An 18913-nucleotide genomic window follows, 5' to 3' on the forward strand; every position below is an offset into this window, starting at 1 on the left:
GATATAATACAAAAGTATTTTCTAGCATAATGACTCCCTAAACCGCCTCACCCACTTGAAGAGAGGTGTTGATGACTATATACAGTAGGTGGCGGCACCTCTTAAACACCACAGAAGAAGCTGAAAAGCATCAACAGGAAGTACTTTGTTACCATCCTCTATCTAGTTTTCAAACCAAATATAATTCAACCGGTTTTTGCAGGATGTTTCTAATGTAAGATTAGTCTAAATGAGACGTTCATTTGTCACAACTTAAATGGAGTTTTGATATTTATGAAGTTCTGGTCGAGCTTTTCTTTTTCTGAACGCTGTGACAAAGAAAGTAACTAGCATACACATTTAGTGTCGTTGTTTATTTTTTAAAGAATACAGTAACGTCAGCTTCCACGATGGATCGGGTAAGTTTGGTTGACTTTTATTAATAGTTTACCTATTGTGGTGTATAAAATGTCTAGGTCCAGTTTTCACGTGTGATCTTCCACATACATGAGTTCGATTTGAACAGCAGGAGAAAAGAAACCACGGTGGTAATTTCAGCCAAGTAGCCTACTAGCTCATCGCACACAGATTGATGAAACAAGGCAATGCGCAACCAGCAGGTCAAGTCAGAACCAGGGAGAAATAATTAGGCATCGCCGACACCAATTATGTATATAAACACTGGATTGCTGATGCTGTATATTGGCCATTAAGAGGCTTTGAAGGCACCGGTTAACTTCTTTGAACACCTCAAATTGTTTCTTCAGATGTCAGTTCGACCACACAGCGTTTATACACTAATTTGTTGCGCCCAAATAAAGAAAACGACCATTGAAAATAGGTGATTTCTGTTGCTAGGCTACCAGTTACGGTGCTTGTGTGCGCGCGACTTTATGCGGAAGTAATACAACAATGATAGCTAGTGTCGAAGAATGATATGGAGGTAATATTAGTCAAATTATTGAGCATATCCTCCGCGAAAATAAGCATCAGAAATTGTCCTTTTTTAGCATATCAAGACCCTGAATTGGACCTCAGTCTAGAGCTTAAAATACACAATGTAGGCCTACTGTCAGTATTTGTCGTCATATTGAGAAAATAAGATGTCCACATAGGCCTATCACAGGATATTGAATGATTCCATATCCGCCCATAGGAAATGTCCATGTGTGATATTCAGAGTAATCCCAATATCATATGTCTTAAAAGAAAATAGTTTTGACGTAGTTATTTACATTAGAACTTGAAAAAACATTGGAACAAAGACATCTGGATTGTTTTGAAACAGTTGAAGGCGGGAGTTTACATCCACCTTATCCAAATACATTTGAACTCAGTCTTTCACAATTCCTGACGTTTAATCCTAGTAAAAATTCCCTGTTTTAGGTCACTTAGGATCACCACTTTATTTAAGAATGAGAAATTTCAGAATAATTGTAGAGATAAGGATTTTACATACCCTCAATTACCCTCAGAAGTTTACATACCCTCAATTAGTATTTGGTAGCATTGCCTTTAATTTGTTTAACGTGGGTCAAACATTTTGGGTAGCCTTCCACAAGCTTCCCACAATAAGTTGGGTGAATTGTGTCCCATTCCATCTGACAGAGCTGGTGTAACTGAGTCAGGTATGTAGGCCTCCTTGCTCGCACATGCTTTTTCAGTTCTGCCCACAAATTTTCTATAGGATTGAGGTCAGGGCTTTGTGATGGCCACTCCAATACCTTGACTTTTTTGTCCTTAAGACATTTTGCCACAACTTTGGAAGTATGCTTGGGGTCATTGTCCATTTGGAAGACCCATTTGCGACCAAGCTTTAACTTCCTGACTGATATCTTGAGATGCACAACATGATGCTGCCACCCCCGTGCTTCACGTTTGGGATGGTGTTCGTCGGCTTGCAAGCCTCCCCTTTTTCCTCCAAACATAACGATGGTCATGATGGCCAAAACTTTATATTTTTGTTTCATCAGACCAGAGGCCATTTCTCCAAAAAGTACAATCTTTGTCCCCATGTTCAGTTGCAAACCGTAGTCTGCTTTTTTATGGCAGTTTTGGAGCAGTGGCTTCTTCCTTGCTGAGCAGCCTTTCAGGTTATGTGGATATAGATACTTTTGTACCTGTTTCCTCCAGCATCTTCACAAGGTCCTTTGCTGTTGTTCTGGGATTGATTTGCACTTTTCGCACCAAAGTGCGATTGTTATGAAAACTTCGGCCCTAATTAATCGGCCATGCTGATCGGTCGACCTCTAGTCATAATACCCATAAAACCTAGCGGCCAAAAAAAGGAAATGGTTCCAAATGTTTTTCCACCATGTAGAGAAATAGTAATGGCATCTATTTTCGGCACTGATTTTGCCATGGTTCACAGGTCAAAGCCTATGCCGTTTTTGTAGGGAGTTTGGATAAATGCCAAAAATAAGGTCTGTCGTAAACACAGGTTTAGGAGATATTATAGGTTTCGTTCTACGATCTTTATCAGTTAACGTCACTTCTTGTGAATGTTGAAGAATTTATGTTATAAAAAAAGCATATAAATCATAAGATCATATTAACTGACTGCTATTATCTCATAGAACAAACATATAAGATCTCCTCAAGCCTGTGCTTATCTTATTTTCGGTATTTATTCCAAAACCCACATTTTTCCATTGGGATGGATGAACGAGCCAAAGGTAACTCATTTTTTTGTTTTAATTCTACAAGCTGGCGAGATCTAAAGCTCTGTTTAGCTCAACGTGGAAATGATTGGTTGACGTTAAGTGGGGGCGGTACTTCCTGTATAAACACAAACTCCCTTCCTTGACTACTTCCTTCCAGCAGTGTGTATCAGGGAGATTTCTAGATGTGAGAAGTGTGCAGGAGGACCTGAGAGAAAGGTATGTGTAGTATTGATGTGAAAAGTTGTGTGTGTAAACTGTAGGGGTACACATGGTGCTGGAGATCAGATGTGTCCGGTGAGAGAAAGACAGGTTGAGGTTACCAGGATCACAGTAGTGCAGAAGGTGTTGTATGCTGAGGCAGTGAAGAGAGTACTAGAGGAAGATGGGTCCAGGGTGAGGGATCCTGAGAGGATCCCTGTGATTAGGCTGAGGTCACTAGAGTGACAGGAATAACATGCTTCAGTAAGATCTATTTTTTGACGTTCATGGCCATGGTTGTCAACCGTACCGCAGGAATAGAATATAAAACACAGTGGATAGATGATGTGGTGGCAACTGCAGAGAACTTGGGTGTACAATATTTTACTGCAGAGTTACAAGGTGTTTTGAACAATAATATTCCGTCCTCCCAGTCTGCTGGCCTGGTGTTGAATCAGAGGGCCAAAGAAGTGGAATAATGAGGTTTGAATAGGTGTAGGGTTAGTTGGTTGGGCATTTTTTTTCACAAAGTGTAATTGACTCATGTTACAGAATAGTAGGCTGATAAACAGACAAATCAGTAGGTAGCGCCATGCATCTATTACCATTTTTAGCGAACCGCCATAATACCAAAGAAGAAGACCCTTCCTTCACAGTCTGCTCTGCGTAGCGCAGGAAGTATTACCGCAAATCACAAAGATAACAGGGCTAATCATTGAGGTTTAGTCTTTTTTATTTTACTAGGCAAGTCAGTTAGGAACAAATTCTTATTTTCAATGACAGATTTGTACCTTGTCAGCTCAGGGATTTGAACTTGCAACCTTTCGGTTACTGGTCCAACGCTCTAACCACTAGGCTACCCTGCCGCCCCTAGTCTAACAACAGTGACAACTAAAAGATGCCATAAACGATTTTGTCCCATCAACCGAAGCTAAATATGAAGTGTCTATCCATGGTAACGATTTCTGTGTGTTGACTCAACCAATTTGTAGATTGATACAGTACACGGTTTTAGTTGTGCCAGTGTAACAGTATAACTTTAGACCGTTCCCTCGCCCATACCCGGGCGCGAACCAGGGACTCTCTGCACACATCAACAACAGTCACCCACGAAGCATCGTTACCCATCGCTTGCAGAGCAAAGGGAACCACTACTTCAAGGTCTCAGAGCAAGTGACGTCACCGATTGAAACGCTAACTAGCTAGCTGTTTCACATCCGTTACACTAGGCAACCTGACTAAAATGCTTGTTTGAAAGCCTTTAATTCATGGCCAACGATGCGCTAGTCCAGCATGATGTTTGCCCCTTTTCAAATTATTACTATTTTTTGATCAGTAACTGTGATATACACATCTCACTACCAACACATTTTCAAAAAATATCATTTGGACAATTATTATTTTGTTATATTCCATTATATTATAACCGTGAGTTTAGAGTATTTTCTGCACCTGTTTAGCTCAAATTCTTGTTTTGGATTAAAACACCTGTTTTTATTTCGCCTTAATTTGATCAGGGAGTCATACATATAGCTTCTATAAAGTGACCTTTGGACTTGTTGGATTGACACATTTTGTAGATGCATCATTGTTTATTACATTGATAATTTCTCATTCTCAGATACACATTTCCATCCCATATGAACCAATGATGTGTGATCTTTTTGTGGCATTTCTGATACTAGTTTATTTTCAGCTTCATCTCAGAGTTCTAGCCTGGTCAGCATCTCTGTTGCTTGGCAACAATACAGCTGCTAGTAGCTAAAGTTAGCTTGTTTGTCCAAAGTCCAGCAGCTAAGTTATCTTTTGTAGCTAGCTAGCTAACGAACAGGCAAAGAAAGGTAACTAGCTTTAATTGTTCATGGAAGTGTTGTTTCTTAAATAACTGCAGACATTAGTTAGCTAGTAGACAACAACAGTTAGTTCATGTCCACATGGCAGTCCTACATTTTTCCACAAAACATTGCTAGTTACATCAGTTCAAACCAAATTGTCAGGCTGCTACCTTATAACAATGTAATGCAGTGGACTTTTGCAACGTGTTGTGGTAATTATTCTAATCAAAGGAGAAGCTTTTATATTTATTTCTACAAAGGTTACAACTTTGTATAGCCCTCCCCAGTCCTCATGAAAAAGATATGTGAAATAATACAATGGTACATTGTGCTTTAAAGCAACAGACGGCAAGATTTACATGGCGCCAAATGTCTGTCTCTAGGACATTTACTGCTTGTTTATACAGAAAAGATCATGCATAGGACACTAGATCCTTCCCTCAACAGATGAAGTCCAGTGTCCATTTGTGATGTGGGAAAGAGAAACTGGGGGGAGAGTTTTCCTGGCCCTGGCAGACAGACCAGCATTTGACACAGACACTAATCATGCAATGGAATGTAGTGTTTAGGTCTTATCACCAAGGCATCATAAATCAACTGCCAGCATTAAGCCTCAGAGGCTCCTCTCAGGCCAACAGACTGTGTGAAATTACAAATTGAATAATACATTCTAATTTAAAAAGGTAATTTGAGTAACAATGTTGGAATTTCTACCACAAACGCTAGCTAGCTCCTCCATAGTCCACGCTATGGTAAGATCTTGCCATATTTCATTGTCAGACAGGACACAATTCAAACTGTAGCTGAGAAAACAAATCAAATCAGATTGTATTGGTCCATACACATAGCAGATCTTATTGAGGGTGTAGTGAAATCCTTGTGTTCCTAGTTCCAACAGTGCAGTAACATCTAACAATACACAACAATAATGTTACACATCTAAAAGTAAAAGAATGGAATTCAGAAATATATAAATATTAGTTTCAGAGTATAAATACAGTACATTCATAAGTATGTGGACACCCCTTCAAATTATTGGATTTGGATATTTCAGCCACACCCGTTGCTGACGGGTGTATAAAATTGAGCACACAGCCATGCAACCTCCATAGACAAGCATTGGCAGTATAATGGCCTTACTGAAGAGTTCAGGATCTTTCAACGTGGCACCATAATAGGATGCCACCTTTCCAACAAGTCAGTTTGTAAAATGTCTGCCCTGCTAGAGCTTCCCCGGTCAACTGTTAGTGCTGTTACTGTTATTGTGAAGTAGAAACGTCTAAGAGCAACAATGGCTCCATCGAGAAGGGGTACGCCACACAGGCTCACAGAATGGGAACACCGAGTATTGAAGCGCGTTGCGCGTAAAAATAGTTAGTTCTCAGTTCCAACATTAAGAACGTTAATGACGCAATGTCAGCACAATAACTGTTCGTCGGGAGTTTCATGCAATGGGTTTCCATGGCTGGTCAGCCTCAGATCACCATGTGCAATGCGAAGTGTCGGCTTGAGTGGTGTAAGGCTCACCGCCGATGGACCAATCTGGTTTGGTGGATGCCAGGAGAACGCTACCTGCCCCAATGCATAGTACCAACTGTAACGTTTGGTGGAGGAGGAATAATTGTCTGGGGATGTTTTATGGTTCAGGCTTGGCCCCTTAGTTCCAGTGAAGGAAATTCGAAATGCTATAGCATACAATGAAATTGTAAATGATTTTGCTCTTCCAGCTTTGTGGCAAGTTTGGTGAAGGCCTTTTCCTGTTTCAGCATGGCAATGCCCCGGTGCACAAAGTGAAGTCCATACGGAAATGGTTTGTTGAGATTGGTGTGGAAGAACTTGACTGGCCAGCACTGAGCCCTGACCTCAACTCCATCAAACACCTTTGGGATGATTTGCAATGCAAGCTGTAGCCAGGCCTAATCGGCCAACCTCAGTACCCGACCTCACTAATAATCTTATGGCTGAATTGTAGCAAGGCCCCACAGCAATATTCCAACATCTAGTGGAAAGCCATCCCAGCAGAGTGGATGCTGTTATAGCAGCAAAGAAAGAACCAACTCCATGGACAGTGTGTGGATAGAATATCTACTATATCTGTACAATAATTATGATTGAATAGTGTGTATATACAGCAGTAGTTGAATAGTAACACATTTACTAGAAATGTAACCTTTATTTAACTATTTAATGACGGCCTACCCCGGCCAAACCTGGACGACGCTGGGCCAATCGTGTCGCCGCCCTTATGGGACTCCCAATCACAGCCGGATGTGATGCAGCCTGGATTCAAACCAGGTACTGCAGTGACACCTCTTGCATCACTGACATTGGGTGCTGTAGAGGTCTTGGAGGGCAGCTCCGACACCCATGCATACCCCACAACACATGCCACCAAAGGTCTCTTCAGGCCCCAAGTCCAGAACAGAATATGGGAGGCGCAGAGTACTACATAGAACCATGACTACATGCAACTCCATTTCACATCAGGTACAAGATGCAAGCGGTAGAATCAGATTTAAAAAACAGATACAAATACACTTTATGGAACAGCAGGGACTGTGAAGAGACCCACAGACGCACATACACATAAAACACGCACTCTACACACAAGTACACATGGATTTTGTATTGTAGATATGTGATAGTAGAGAAGTAGCCTGAGGGAACACAATGTGTTGTGAAAAGTGGTATGAATTGTAATATTTAAAATGGTATATAATTGCTTTAATGTTGATGGACCCCAGGGAGAGTAGCTGCTGCCTTGGCAGGAACTAAAGGGGATCCATAATAAATACAAATAAACCCTAAAAAGCCATCTTGCCATGAGCTCATTTGAAAGACAATAACACGGAATTTCTCTAATGTCATATTCAGCCTGCCACCTTCCAGCAAACCTCAGCCAGTCAGAGGCTGCAAGCTATTTTAGTTGTTTATATAAACATCTTATGATTTGTTGTGATTTTTATTGTATTTGCCCATTTTAAAATAATACAACCACATGTGGACATAATGCATTTACAAGCATTGAGGGTGACAAAAAACGTGATACATCTAATAATTTACCATTTAAATTGATGAATGATGTATTGAATATACCAAAAATAGCCTACATTTTTGCCATTAATTTAACATACAATATGTTTGAGGCAATACAAACAGTTATTTTCTAGCAATAAATTACACTCCCAAAACTGCTTCACCCATTTGAAGAGAGGTGTTGATGACTGTGTACAGTAGGTGGCGGCACCTCTTAAACACCACAGAAGAAGCCGAAAAGCATCAACAGGAAGTTCTTTGTTACCATCCTCTATCTAGTTTTCAAACCAAATACAATTCTACAGGATCTTTCTGATGTAAGATTAGTCTACATGAGACGTTTGTTTGTCACAACTTAAATCCAGTTTTGATATTTAAAAGGACGTTTGATTGCGCTGGTCTAGCTTTTCTTTATCTGAACACGGTGACAAAGTAACTACCGTACACATTTAGTTTCATGTGTTTTATTTTAAGAAACGTTGAAGAAATAATCGCTTCCACGATGGATCGGGTAAGTTTGCTTGACTTATGAACAGTGTCCTTACTGTGGTGTATAACATGTCTAGGTCTCGTTTTCTTTGATCTTCCACATCTATGCGTTCCATTTGAACAGCTAGACAAAATAAACTATGGTGGTAATTTCATCAAAGTAGCCAATCGAACACAGATTGATACACGCAATGCGCAACCGGCAGGTCAAGTCAGAACCATGGAGAAATAATTAAGCATAGGCTACACCAGTGATGTATATAAACTCTGTATTGCTGATGATATGTATTGGCCATTGAGATGATGCATGTTACGTCTCATGCATTGGTTGAAGCTCAATGATAAATTAAAATCTCCCTCCCATTATTACACCAATTTCGATGAAATCTTGCAAATTAGCTTGATTGGAGATACACAACACAGTCCCCACCTCATCATGATCTGTCCAGTCGTTACGGAGTACCATATACCGGATTTCTAGTAGGGTCCTTAGCAATTGAGTTTTCACCAAGGGAAAGTTGGAGTTTATATTCACACATTCGGACAGACATTCTCCAAAAGCCATTTAAAATTGTATAAATCTCATTCACCGTTTGTCACAGAATCATCAAATTGATATGATTTATTCTATAAATGTCAAGCATACTTTTACAACCTTTTGAGTAAACATTACAGTTTAGATTGGATATAGATACATAAAATCTATATAAATCAACGTTTTCATTGATTATGACAATCATCAAGCTAGGTATGATTTATTCTATTAAATGTCCAGTATACTTTTACAACCTTTGTTTTGAGTAGAAATTCCAGTTTTGATTCGATAGAGGGCATGTATCAAATTAGTTATTGATTTATACCATTTTAAATGGCATTTTCTAGATTATGTATTTATATCAGATCAAAACAAAGGTTGTAAAAGTATGCTAGACATTTTTATAGAATAAACCATATCTATTTTTGTTGCTGTGACGATCAATGCATTAGTTATTGAAATTTGCCATTTTAAATGGCTTGGCGAATGTCTGAAATAGAAAACCAACTTTACCTTGGTGAGTATTTTCTGCACCCACCGAGGTCAAAGTCTAGAAGTCAGATTAAAACCAGCATATAGTTACCATAAAAAATGGATTGACTAAGTTTGTAGGTGCAACATATTTGATTACAATTCATAATGTATCGCTCACATGCACATTCCATGCATTACGTTAGGAACCAACAATGAGTTCATTTTTTTGTAGAATTTCTGAGAATGATAAATTCTGAGGTTATCTAAACTGGTCATCAACAATACAGCTGCTATTAGCTTGCTTGTCCAAAATCCAGCAGCTAGCCTCTGTAAATAGCTAGCTTACTCCAGTCAGCTGATGTCCCACTACACAGGGCAATGTCCCAAATCACTTTCCTGGGGCATTGGGATATTTAGACCAGAGGAAAGAGTGCCTCCTACTGGCCTCCCAACACCACTTCCAGCAGCATCCAGTCTTCCATCCAGGGACCAACTAGGACCATCCCAGCTTAGCTTCAGACGCAGTGTGGTATGCTGCTGGAAAAGGCTGTAGGCTTGTTCATTTAGCTGACAAAATATACTTAAGGCCCATGTCATTCTTTTACATTAAATCATTTTTATAGTAAGAAGAATATAATTGATCTTAGCTGAATAAAATAGGATATTTTTCCCATTCTGGAGCGAATATGAAGTGGCCATCTTGAGCGTAAAAGTGTTCATTTGAAACCGGTCCTATATGCTACATTTGGAGTTATTTGGCAACTTTAGTTATAAATGATAAATGCCAAGAGCTGAGCAAAGAAAAGAGTCCCCTCATCCAGCTGGTCCTGGAGCTGAGTTCACAAACCTGTTCTACTAACACACTGAAGCCTCAGGACCAGAACATCCAATCAATCAGAATAAACCAAATTACAAACAGTCAAAACAGAACTACATTGCTTATTGGGAAAAACAAGCACAAACACAAAACAAAATGCAGTGCTATCTGGCCCTAAATCGACAGTACACCGTGGCTAAATATTTGACCATAGTTACTGATCAAAACCTTGACAAAGTACAGGCTCAGTGAACACAGCCTTGCCATTGAGAAGGGTAGACACAGGAAAACATGGCTCCCTGTAGAGGAAAGGCTGTGCAACCACTGCACAACAGCAGAACCTGAGAGTTGCATTTCCTGACAAAATGTAAAAAATATAAAACAATTAGTGCATCATTTCCCCAAATTTGAAACCCTTATTCAAGGCTTTAAAGACCCCTCTGATGAGAGTAGGCTACCCGTCCTGTTGGGAGAGGACACAGAGAGCTGTGGGGTGGCAGCGCACTACATCGCTGCCTGCCATAAGATGAGGGACAGTGTCTGACAGACCAGTCAACCTACACATGTCCTCTACTGTATGCTTATTGTTATTGTTGAATGTATGGTTATTTTGACCCTTGGTTATTGTTGTTACTGTTGTCCTGTTGACAATTTTGATTCTCATTTTTTATATTGTAAATATCCAAAATAGGCTTTGGCAATATGTACATTGTTACGTCATGCCAATAAAGCAAATTGAACTGAATTGATAAACCTTCTAGAATGTATTTGAAATCAAAACATATATGGGCTGCACAATGTGACTGTAGCCTGTTGATGATTTCAGGCAGTTCCAAAAAAAAGAAAGAAGCTTGTGTTCTGTTCCTCGCCTCAGGCTGTACAGCTGTTCTCACATCAAGTGGTCAGAGTTTCACCCATCAGACTATTCTCAATTTAATCTTGTTCTGATTTAGAATGGCCCATTATCAAATGGGCAGGAAAGGGAACAGGGGGAAACAGACAAATCAAATCACATTTATTTGTCACATACACATGGTTAGCAGATGTTAATGCGAGTGTAGCGAAATGCTTGTGCTTCTAGTTCCGACAATGCAGTAATAACCAACAAGTAATCTAACTAACAATTCCAAAACTACTGTCTTATACACACAAGTAAGGGGATAAAGAATATGTACATAAAGATATATGAATGAGTGATGGTACAGAACGGCATAGGCGAGATACAGTAGATGGTATCGAGTACAGTATATACATATGAGATGAGTATGTAAACAAAGTGGCATAGTTAGTGGCTAGTGATACATGTATTACATAAAGATGCAGTAGATGATATAGAGTACAGTATATACGTATACATATGAGATGAATAATGTAGGGTATGTAAACATTATATTAGGTAGCATTGTTTAAAGTGGCTAGTGATATATTTTACATTTCCCAATTCCCATTATTAAAGTGGCTGGAGTTGAGTCAGTGTGTTGGCAGCAGCCACTCAATGTTAGTGGTGGCTGTTTAACAGTCTGATGGCCTTGAGATAGAAGCTGTTTTTCAGTCTCTCGGTCCCAGCTTTGATGCACCTGTACTGACCTCGCCTTCTGGATGATAGCGGGGTGAACAGGCAGTGGCTCGGGTGGTTGTTGTCCTTGATGATCTTTATGGCCTTCCTGTAACATCGGGTGGTGTAGGTGTCCTGGAGGGCAGGTAGTTTGCCCCGGTGATGCGTTGTGCAGACCTCACTACCCTCTGGAGAGCCTTACGGTTGTGGGCGGAGCAGTTGCCGTACCAGGCGGTGATACAGCCTGCCAGGATGCTCTCGATTGTGCATCTGTAGAAGTTTGTGAGTGCTTTTGGTGACAAGCCGAAGACATGTCATCCTTACGCAGTTGAACAGCAAATGGTGGCAGCACACCGACCAGGTAGGCTACTTTTTTTCTTTTTTACAGAGCATGCGCTTAATATGAGCAACTAAGAAATAAATATAAAAACACATTTCACTCCACACATCAACCACTGTTTGAGGAGCATGCTCTCGCTGCACGACAGGTGATATTCCACCCAAACTCTGTATGCCCATTGGCTCTCCAACCCTGTTCCTGTAGCTAACCAATGCTTAACTTGGGAAACCAAGTGAAATCTATTGGGGAACATCGATACTAATATGATCTCACAATGAAACATATTTCACGAAACTGTTGACAACGCCTCTGCACGCTCAAGAAAGTAATATGATAATGAGGAGGTGGAAACGCATGATGGTGGTCAGCAACTATGTTGCTCTGCAATAATACAGCTGCTATTAGCCAATGTTAGCTTGCTTGTCCTAAGTCCAGCCTCTGTAAATAGCTAGCTAACACCAGTCAGCTGAAAGCTAGCAAATGAACATGCAAAGAAATGTAGCTAGCTATATTTGTTTATGGAAGATTTGTTACACAAATAACTTCAGCCATTAGCTAGCTAGAGATAGACAACAACATATAACCTCAACACAGAAGTTAGATAACGATAGCTAGTTCACTAACGATAGCTAGTTCACTAACGATAGCCAGTGCTATACATTTCCACAAAACATAGATGGCTAACTACATCAGTTCAAAACCAACATCAAACTATGTGGAAAGTGTCGAAATACTACCTTGCAATGCAATTTGGCTTTTGCAACACTAGCTAGCTACTCTGTAGTCCAAGCTACCATATTTCACTGTCAGACAGGACACAACTCAAACTGTGGCTGAGAAAACAATACAAATGTAAACTGCATGTTGTGCACTGCAGTGAGCAAATGCATGCTTGCTAACATCAGGACAAACCAGTTTCAAGCATCCAGAATAGATTCTATTATGCTCCTTTTAATCAAAATCTGTGCAAATCAACAGTAGGGCAGTGTGATGGTGGTTGCATCGTCTGTGGACCAGTTGGGGCGGTATGAAGTGGGTCTAGAGTGGCAGGTAACATGGAGGTGATATGATCCTTGTCTAGTCTCTCAAAGCACTTCATGATGACAGAAGTGAGTGCTACGGGCAGTAGTCATTTAGTTCAGTTATCTTTGCCTTCTTCGGTACAGGAACGATGGTGGCCATCTTGAAGCATGTGGGGACAACAGACTGGGATAGGGAGCGATTCAATATGTCCGTAAACACACCAGGACGCGGCTAGGGATGCCGTCTGGGCCAGCAGCCTTGCGAGGGTTAACACGTTTAAATGTCTTACTCACGCCAGCCACTGAGGGGGGGCAGTCCTTGTTAGCGGGCCGCGACTGTGGCGCGGTATTATCCTCAAAGCGGGCAAAGAAGGTGTTTAGTTTGTCTGGAAGCGAGACGTCGGTGTCTGTGACGTAGCTGGTTTTCTTTTTGTAGTCCGTAATTGCCTGTAGACCCTGCCACGTCTGAGTCGTTGTCTCTATACCGACATTTCGCTTGTTTGATTGCCTTGCGGAGGGAATAACTACACTGTTTGTATTCGGCCATATTCCCAGTGGTTAAATGCGGTGGTTCGCGCTTTCAGTTTTGCCCAAATGCTGCCATCCATCCACAGTTTCTGGTTAGGGTAGGTTTTAAGTCACAGTGGGTACAACATCTTCAATGCACTTCCTTATAAACTCACTCACCGAGTCAGCGTATAGATTGATGTTGTTCTGAGGCTGCCCGGAACATTTCCCAATCCGCGTGATCTAAACAATCTTTAAGCGTGAATTCTGATTGGACAGACATGCATTGAATGGTTCTAGTCACAGGTACATCCTGTTTGAGTTTCTGCCTATAAGACTGTAGGAGCAAGATGGAGTTGTGGTCGGATTTGCCAAAGGGAGGGCCTTGTATGCATTGTGGAAGTTAGAGTAGCAGGGGTTGAGTGTATTGCCAGTGCTGCAATCAATAGGCAGATACAATTTGAGAACAAGGCTACATAAATTCTATTTGCTAAAATCCCCAGCTACAATAAATGCAGCCCCAGAATAGATGGTGTCCAGTGAACTTCCTTGAGGGCTGTCGTCTGTTTGATGGTGTATATACACAGCTGTGACGATAACTGATGAGAATTCTCTTGGGTGATAATTTGGCCGGCATTTGATTGTAAGGAATTCAATGTTGGGTGAGCAGAAGGACTTGAGTTCCTGTATGTTGTTATGATTACACCATGATTCGTTAATCATGGAGCATACACCTGCCCTTCTCTTCCCAGAGAGGTGTTTATCTCTGTCGGTGCGGCACATGAAGAAGCCCGGTGGCTGAACCGACTCTGACAACATATCCCAAGAGAGCTATGTTTCCTTGAAACAGAATGTTACAATCTCTGATGTCTCTCTGGAAGGCAATCCCTCTGGAAGGCAACTGGACATTGGCGAGTAGTCTACTCGGAAACGGTGGGCAAAGTGCACGCCTACGGCGCCTGACCAGGAGGCTGCTCAGTCTGCCTGTTCTGCGGCAACATTGTTTTGGTTCGGCTTCTGGGATTAGATCCACTGTCCTGGGTGGTGGTCCGAACTAAGGATCCACTTCGGGAAAGTCGTATTCCTGGTCGTAATGTTGGTAAGTTGACGTCGCTCTTATATCCAATAGTTATTCCCAGCTGTATGTAATAAGACTTAAGATTTCTTGGGGGTAACAATGTAAGAAATACATTTAAAAAAACATGCATAGTTTCCTAAGGACTCGAAGTGAGGTGACCATCTCTGTCTGCACCAACTTGCATCAATCAATATTATCTCAGGGGTGAACTCCAATTATTCTCATAGGTTTCTGAACATAAGCCAGGGCATTAAGAGTTATCAGTTTTGACATTTGTTTTAAGAGTGAAAAAAAATAAACATCTTCCATTTGAAAAATGTGCCAAAGTTATTTGGAAAAAAACTGTACTTTTGTGGAAAGTAGTGAACGATTACACACTTCAGGAGAAAGGAGGTATTATAAGGAGGCACCAATCAATCAGAGATTTAGACTAAAGTAATCAATTGTTTGGTACTTTCTGTGGTCACCAGGACAGAGCTAGTCCGTCCCCCTCCACCCTGCCGGAGTCCCCTGGTCACAACTCTCCTGGTAGCTCCTTACTGCTGGGTCTGAAGAGGGTGTCTGTGCGGCTGGTCGACTGCAGGAAAACACCAGGGCAGAGTGGAGCTGTGAGAGAAGGACACGAGGATGGAGATTTGATTTCATCAAGTAAGAACAATGGGGGGGTGTGTGAATTATACTACAATCTCATTCTGCAAATTCTATTAATTGATTGATAAACCATATACACTCAGTGGCCAGTATGTTAGGTACACCCGTTTGGTTCCGGAACAGACCCCCTTTTTCCTCCAAAACTGCCTGAATTGTCCGGCGTGTGGATTCTGCAACGTACCACGGGGATGATGTTGGTCCATGCTGACGCGATGGCATCACGCAGTTGCTGCAGATTGGACAGCGCCACATTCATGTTGCCAACAGCCCGTTCCATCTCATCCCCAAGATACTCTGTTGGGTTTGGTCAGCAACAATGTTCAGATACACTGTGCTGCTGAGTTGGTATCAAGGGACCTAAACGTGTGCCAGGAAAACATCCCCCACATCAGTACACCACCCTGTACTGTTGACACCAGGCAGATGGGTCCATGAACTCATGTTGCTTATGACAAAATCTGACTGCTATCAGCATGAAGCAAAAGGAACCTGGATTTCTTTCCACTCCTTAATTGTCCAGTGTTGGTGATTGCGTTCTTACTGGAGCAGCTTCTTCTTGTTTTTAGCCGATGGAAGTGAAACAGTGTAGTCGTCTGCTGAAATAGCCCATTAGTGACGAGGATCTGAGAGTTTTTCGTTCCAAGATGCCACACACTGCACACCACGGTTGTACTGCGCTGTTATTTGTCTATTTGTGGCCCGCCTGTTAGCTGGCACGATTCTTGCCATTCTCCTGCGACCTCTTTGGTCAATGAGCTGTTTTCACCAACAGGACTGCCGCTGACTGGATGTTTGCTTTGTTGATGCACCATTCTTGGTAAACTCTGGACACTGTCGTGTGTGAAAAGTCCAGGAGGGCGGCTGTTTCTGAGATTCTGGATCCGGCGCGCCTGGCACCGGCGATCATACCTCGCTCAGTCGCTTAGGTCACTTGTTTTGCCCATTCTGATGTTCAATCAAACAGGAACTTAATGTCTCTGCCTGTCTGTCTCCTTTATATAGCAAGCCATAGCCACGTGACTCACTGTCTGTAGGAGTGACCTATTTTCATGAACTGGGGAGTGTACCTAATAAACTGTCCACTGAGTGTATAATGATATATTGTTGATGTTTGTTTATGGACCCATATTTCCAAAACCGAGTTATTCAATGTCTGTTTCAATGTCTGTTTCACAGGGGACTCTCCTCCTCTCAGTGGGAGGGACTTATCATCTGGGGAGCTTCAACAACAACATGTTGCTGACGAGGCAGAGAAGAGTGTCTCCCAATCAGAATACCTCAAACACCAGCACAGACGTACAGGGAAGAAATCTCACCACAGCTGCTCTGACTGTGGGAAGAGTTTCACTACACGGAGGTCCTTCATAATTCACCTGCGTATTCACACCGGAGAGAAGCCTTATCACTGTGATCAGTGTGGGAAGTTCTTTGCTCGAGCTTCCAACCTGACTACACACCAGCGAACACACACAGGAGAAAAGCCTTATAGCTGTGATCAGTGTGGGAAGAGTTTTGCTGCATATAACACCTTCAAATATCATCTGAGAATTTATGAAGGGGAGAAGCCTTACCGCTGCCTTGATTGTGGGAAAAACTTTGTTAATGCAGGAGCCCTAATTGTACACCAGCGTGTACACACAGGAGAGAAGCCTTATAGCTGTGATCAGTGTGGAAAGAGCTTTGCTGTAGCTTCCACCCTGATTAGACACCAGCGCATACACACTGGAGAGAAGCCTTATAGCTGTAATCTGTGTGGGAAGAGCTTTGCTGTATCAGATAAACTAACTATACACCAGCGCATACACACAGGAGAGAGGCCTTATAGCTGTGATCAGTGTGGAAAGTGCTTTGCTTTAGCTTCCACCCTGAATAAACACCAGCGCATACACACTGGAGAGAAGCCTTATAGCTGTGATCAGTGTGGAAAGAGCTTTGCTCGAGTTTCCACCCTGACTATACACCATCGAACACACACTGGAGAGAAGCCTTATAGCTGTGATCAGTGTGGAAAGAGCTTTGCTCTAGCTTCCACCCTGACTGCACACCAGCGAACACACACTGGAGAAAAGCCTTATAGCTGTGATCATTGTGGAAAGATCTTTGCTGAGTCAGGGACCCTGAATACACACCAGCGAACACACACTGGAGAGAAGCCTTATAGCTGTGATCAGTGTGGAAAGAGCTTTGCTGAGTCAGGGACCCTGATTTCACACCAGCGAACACACACTGGAGAGAAACCCTATGTCTGTCTATGTGGAGAGAGCTTTGCTCGTTTAGGGCAAATTAAAAAACACCAGAAAGCTCAAATTTGCCATATTTCAACTCCCTCCTATTTGACACAATTTTCAGATCCCTAAATAAAGGATCAATGGAAAACATCTAGTGAACAGTCATATCCATCTCCCATTCTTAAACAGTTGCCTCAGTCTGATCACCATGGTAACCTCTGTGCAGCATAATATGCAGCTCTGATCTAGGATCAGGTCTCCCCTGTGTCTATGTAATATCACATATAGATCTAAATGGATAAATGTTATCATAGATAATGTCATAGTGAACCTGTGTGTTGGGGGGGGGGTTGATAATTGTATGTTCTTTCATATACTTATGACACTATTATTATTAAAATGTCATTATGTAGAATGTTTGAACAATAGGTGTATATTGGGCGGCAGTTGGGCGAGTAACCGGAAGGTTTGCTGGATCGATTCCCAAACTGACAAGGTAAAAATCTGTCATCTGACCCTGAAGAAGGCAGTTAACCCACTGTTCCCCGGTAGGCTGTCATTCTAAATAAGAATTTGTTCTTAACTGACTTGCCTAGTTAAATAAAGTTTCAATTAAAATAACTCATGTATTCAATTGATCAATAAATTCAAGCCATTATCTTCTAAACAAGAACTTTAATAATATCTAAATTGATTTGTTCCTAAAATGAATCAATTATACAATTATACATTGAGTAATAATATCCATGAGATCAAGGCAAGAACTATGTATGCTATCTTGTAACAACGGTTAATGTAATAACTTGATTGTTAATGATAAAATATTGAATTATTATAGTAATAATTTTCCATTTAATGTAGTATGTTACGTTATCAGGTGAGTAATCATTTATGAATAACGCAATGACTTCAACCGATCATATAATAACACCTAAACCAATGTTTTAATGTATTAATATCCTAATGTTAATGCACATACCACTAATTGTTAACCGACACACAAATCTAGCGCAGCGGTAATCAGTCTGGTATTTTATAGGCTACACTTACTGGGCATCAGACAATTAAAACTATCTGGACTCTTGAAGAGGACGTTGTTCCAACAGACTCTGGGGTAGAGGGAGACGATAACAGTATGTTTGGTGAATAGGGTGTTAAACGTTTTGACTTTAGTAGGTAGATCAGGTCAAATCTTATCCAGGATCTTTCTGAAGTAAGATTAACCCACATCAGATCTTTATTTGTCAAAACTTAAAATCTAGTTTTAATATTTAAAAATGTTTGATTGCTCTGGTCTGGCTGTTCTTTATCTGAATGCTGTAACAACGAAAGTAACTGTAGTGTAGGCTAGCTACAGATTTACTGTCACTAAGAAACGCTGAAGATTTAATAGCTAACTACGGATTGGGTAAATTTGGTTGACTTATTAACAGTATTCCTACTGTGGTGTATAACATGTCTAGTTATCATATTTGATCTTCCATATCCATTCGTTCCATTTGAACA

The 18913-nt window shown here is 41.2% G+C and overlaps 1 protein-coding gene across 5 annotated transcripts; it reads left to right on the top strand.

Annotated features, from left to right (window-relative positions):
• The first annotated feature begins 113 nt into the window (after positions 1–113).
• Positions 114–17819, top strand: LOC112241033 (zinc finger protein OZF). 5 transcript variants are annotated; one of them, XM_042317930.1, is made up of 4 exons: positions 114–398; positions 14203–14549; positions 14999–15176; positions 16356–17819. In XM_042317930.1, the coding sequence occupies exons 2-4, from the start codon at positions 14544–14546 to the stop codon at positions 17534–17536; spliced, it is 1365 nt and encodes a 454-aa protein (XP_042173864.1). In that variant the 5' UTR covers positions 114–398; positions 14203–14543; the 3' UTR covers positions 17537–17819. The 5 variants fall into 5 exon arrangements, with proteins under 5 accessions (XP_042173864.1, XP_042173861.1, XP_042173860.1 ...); XM_042317928.1 differs by lacking the exon at positions 114–398 and adding an exon at positions 7909–8222; XM_042317931.1 differs by lacking the exon at positions 114–398 and adding an exon at positions 7909–8222 and having other exon boundaries at positions 14332–14549.
• Positions 17820–18913: the final 1094 nt, after the last annotated feature.

This window comes from Oncorhynchus tshawytscha, unplaced genomic scaffold (assembly GCF_018296145.1).
Source record: "Oncorhynchus tshawytscha isolate Ot180627B unplaced genomic scaffold, Otsh_v2.0 Un_contig_2389_pilon_pilon, whole genome shotgun sequence".
Taxonomy (NCBI): domain Eukaryota; kingdom Metazoa; phylum Chordata; class Actinopteri; order Salmoniformes; family Salmonidae; genus Oncorhynchus; species Oncorhynchus tshawytscha.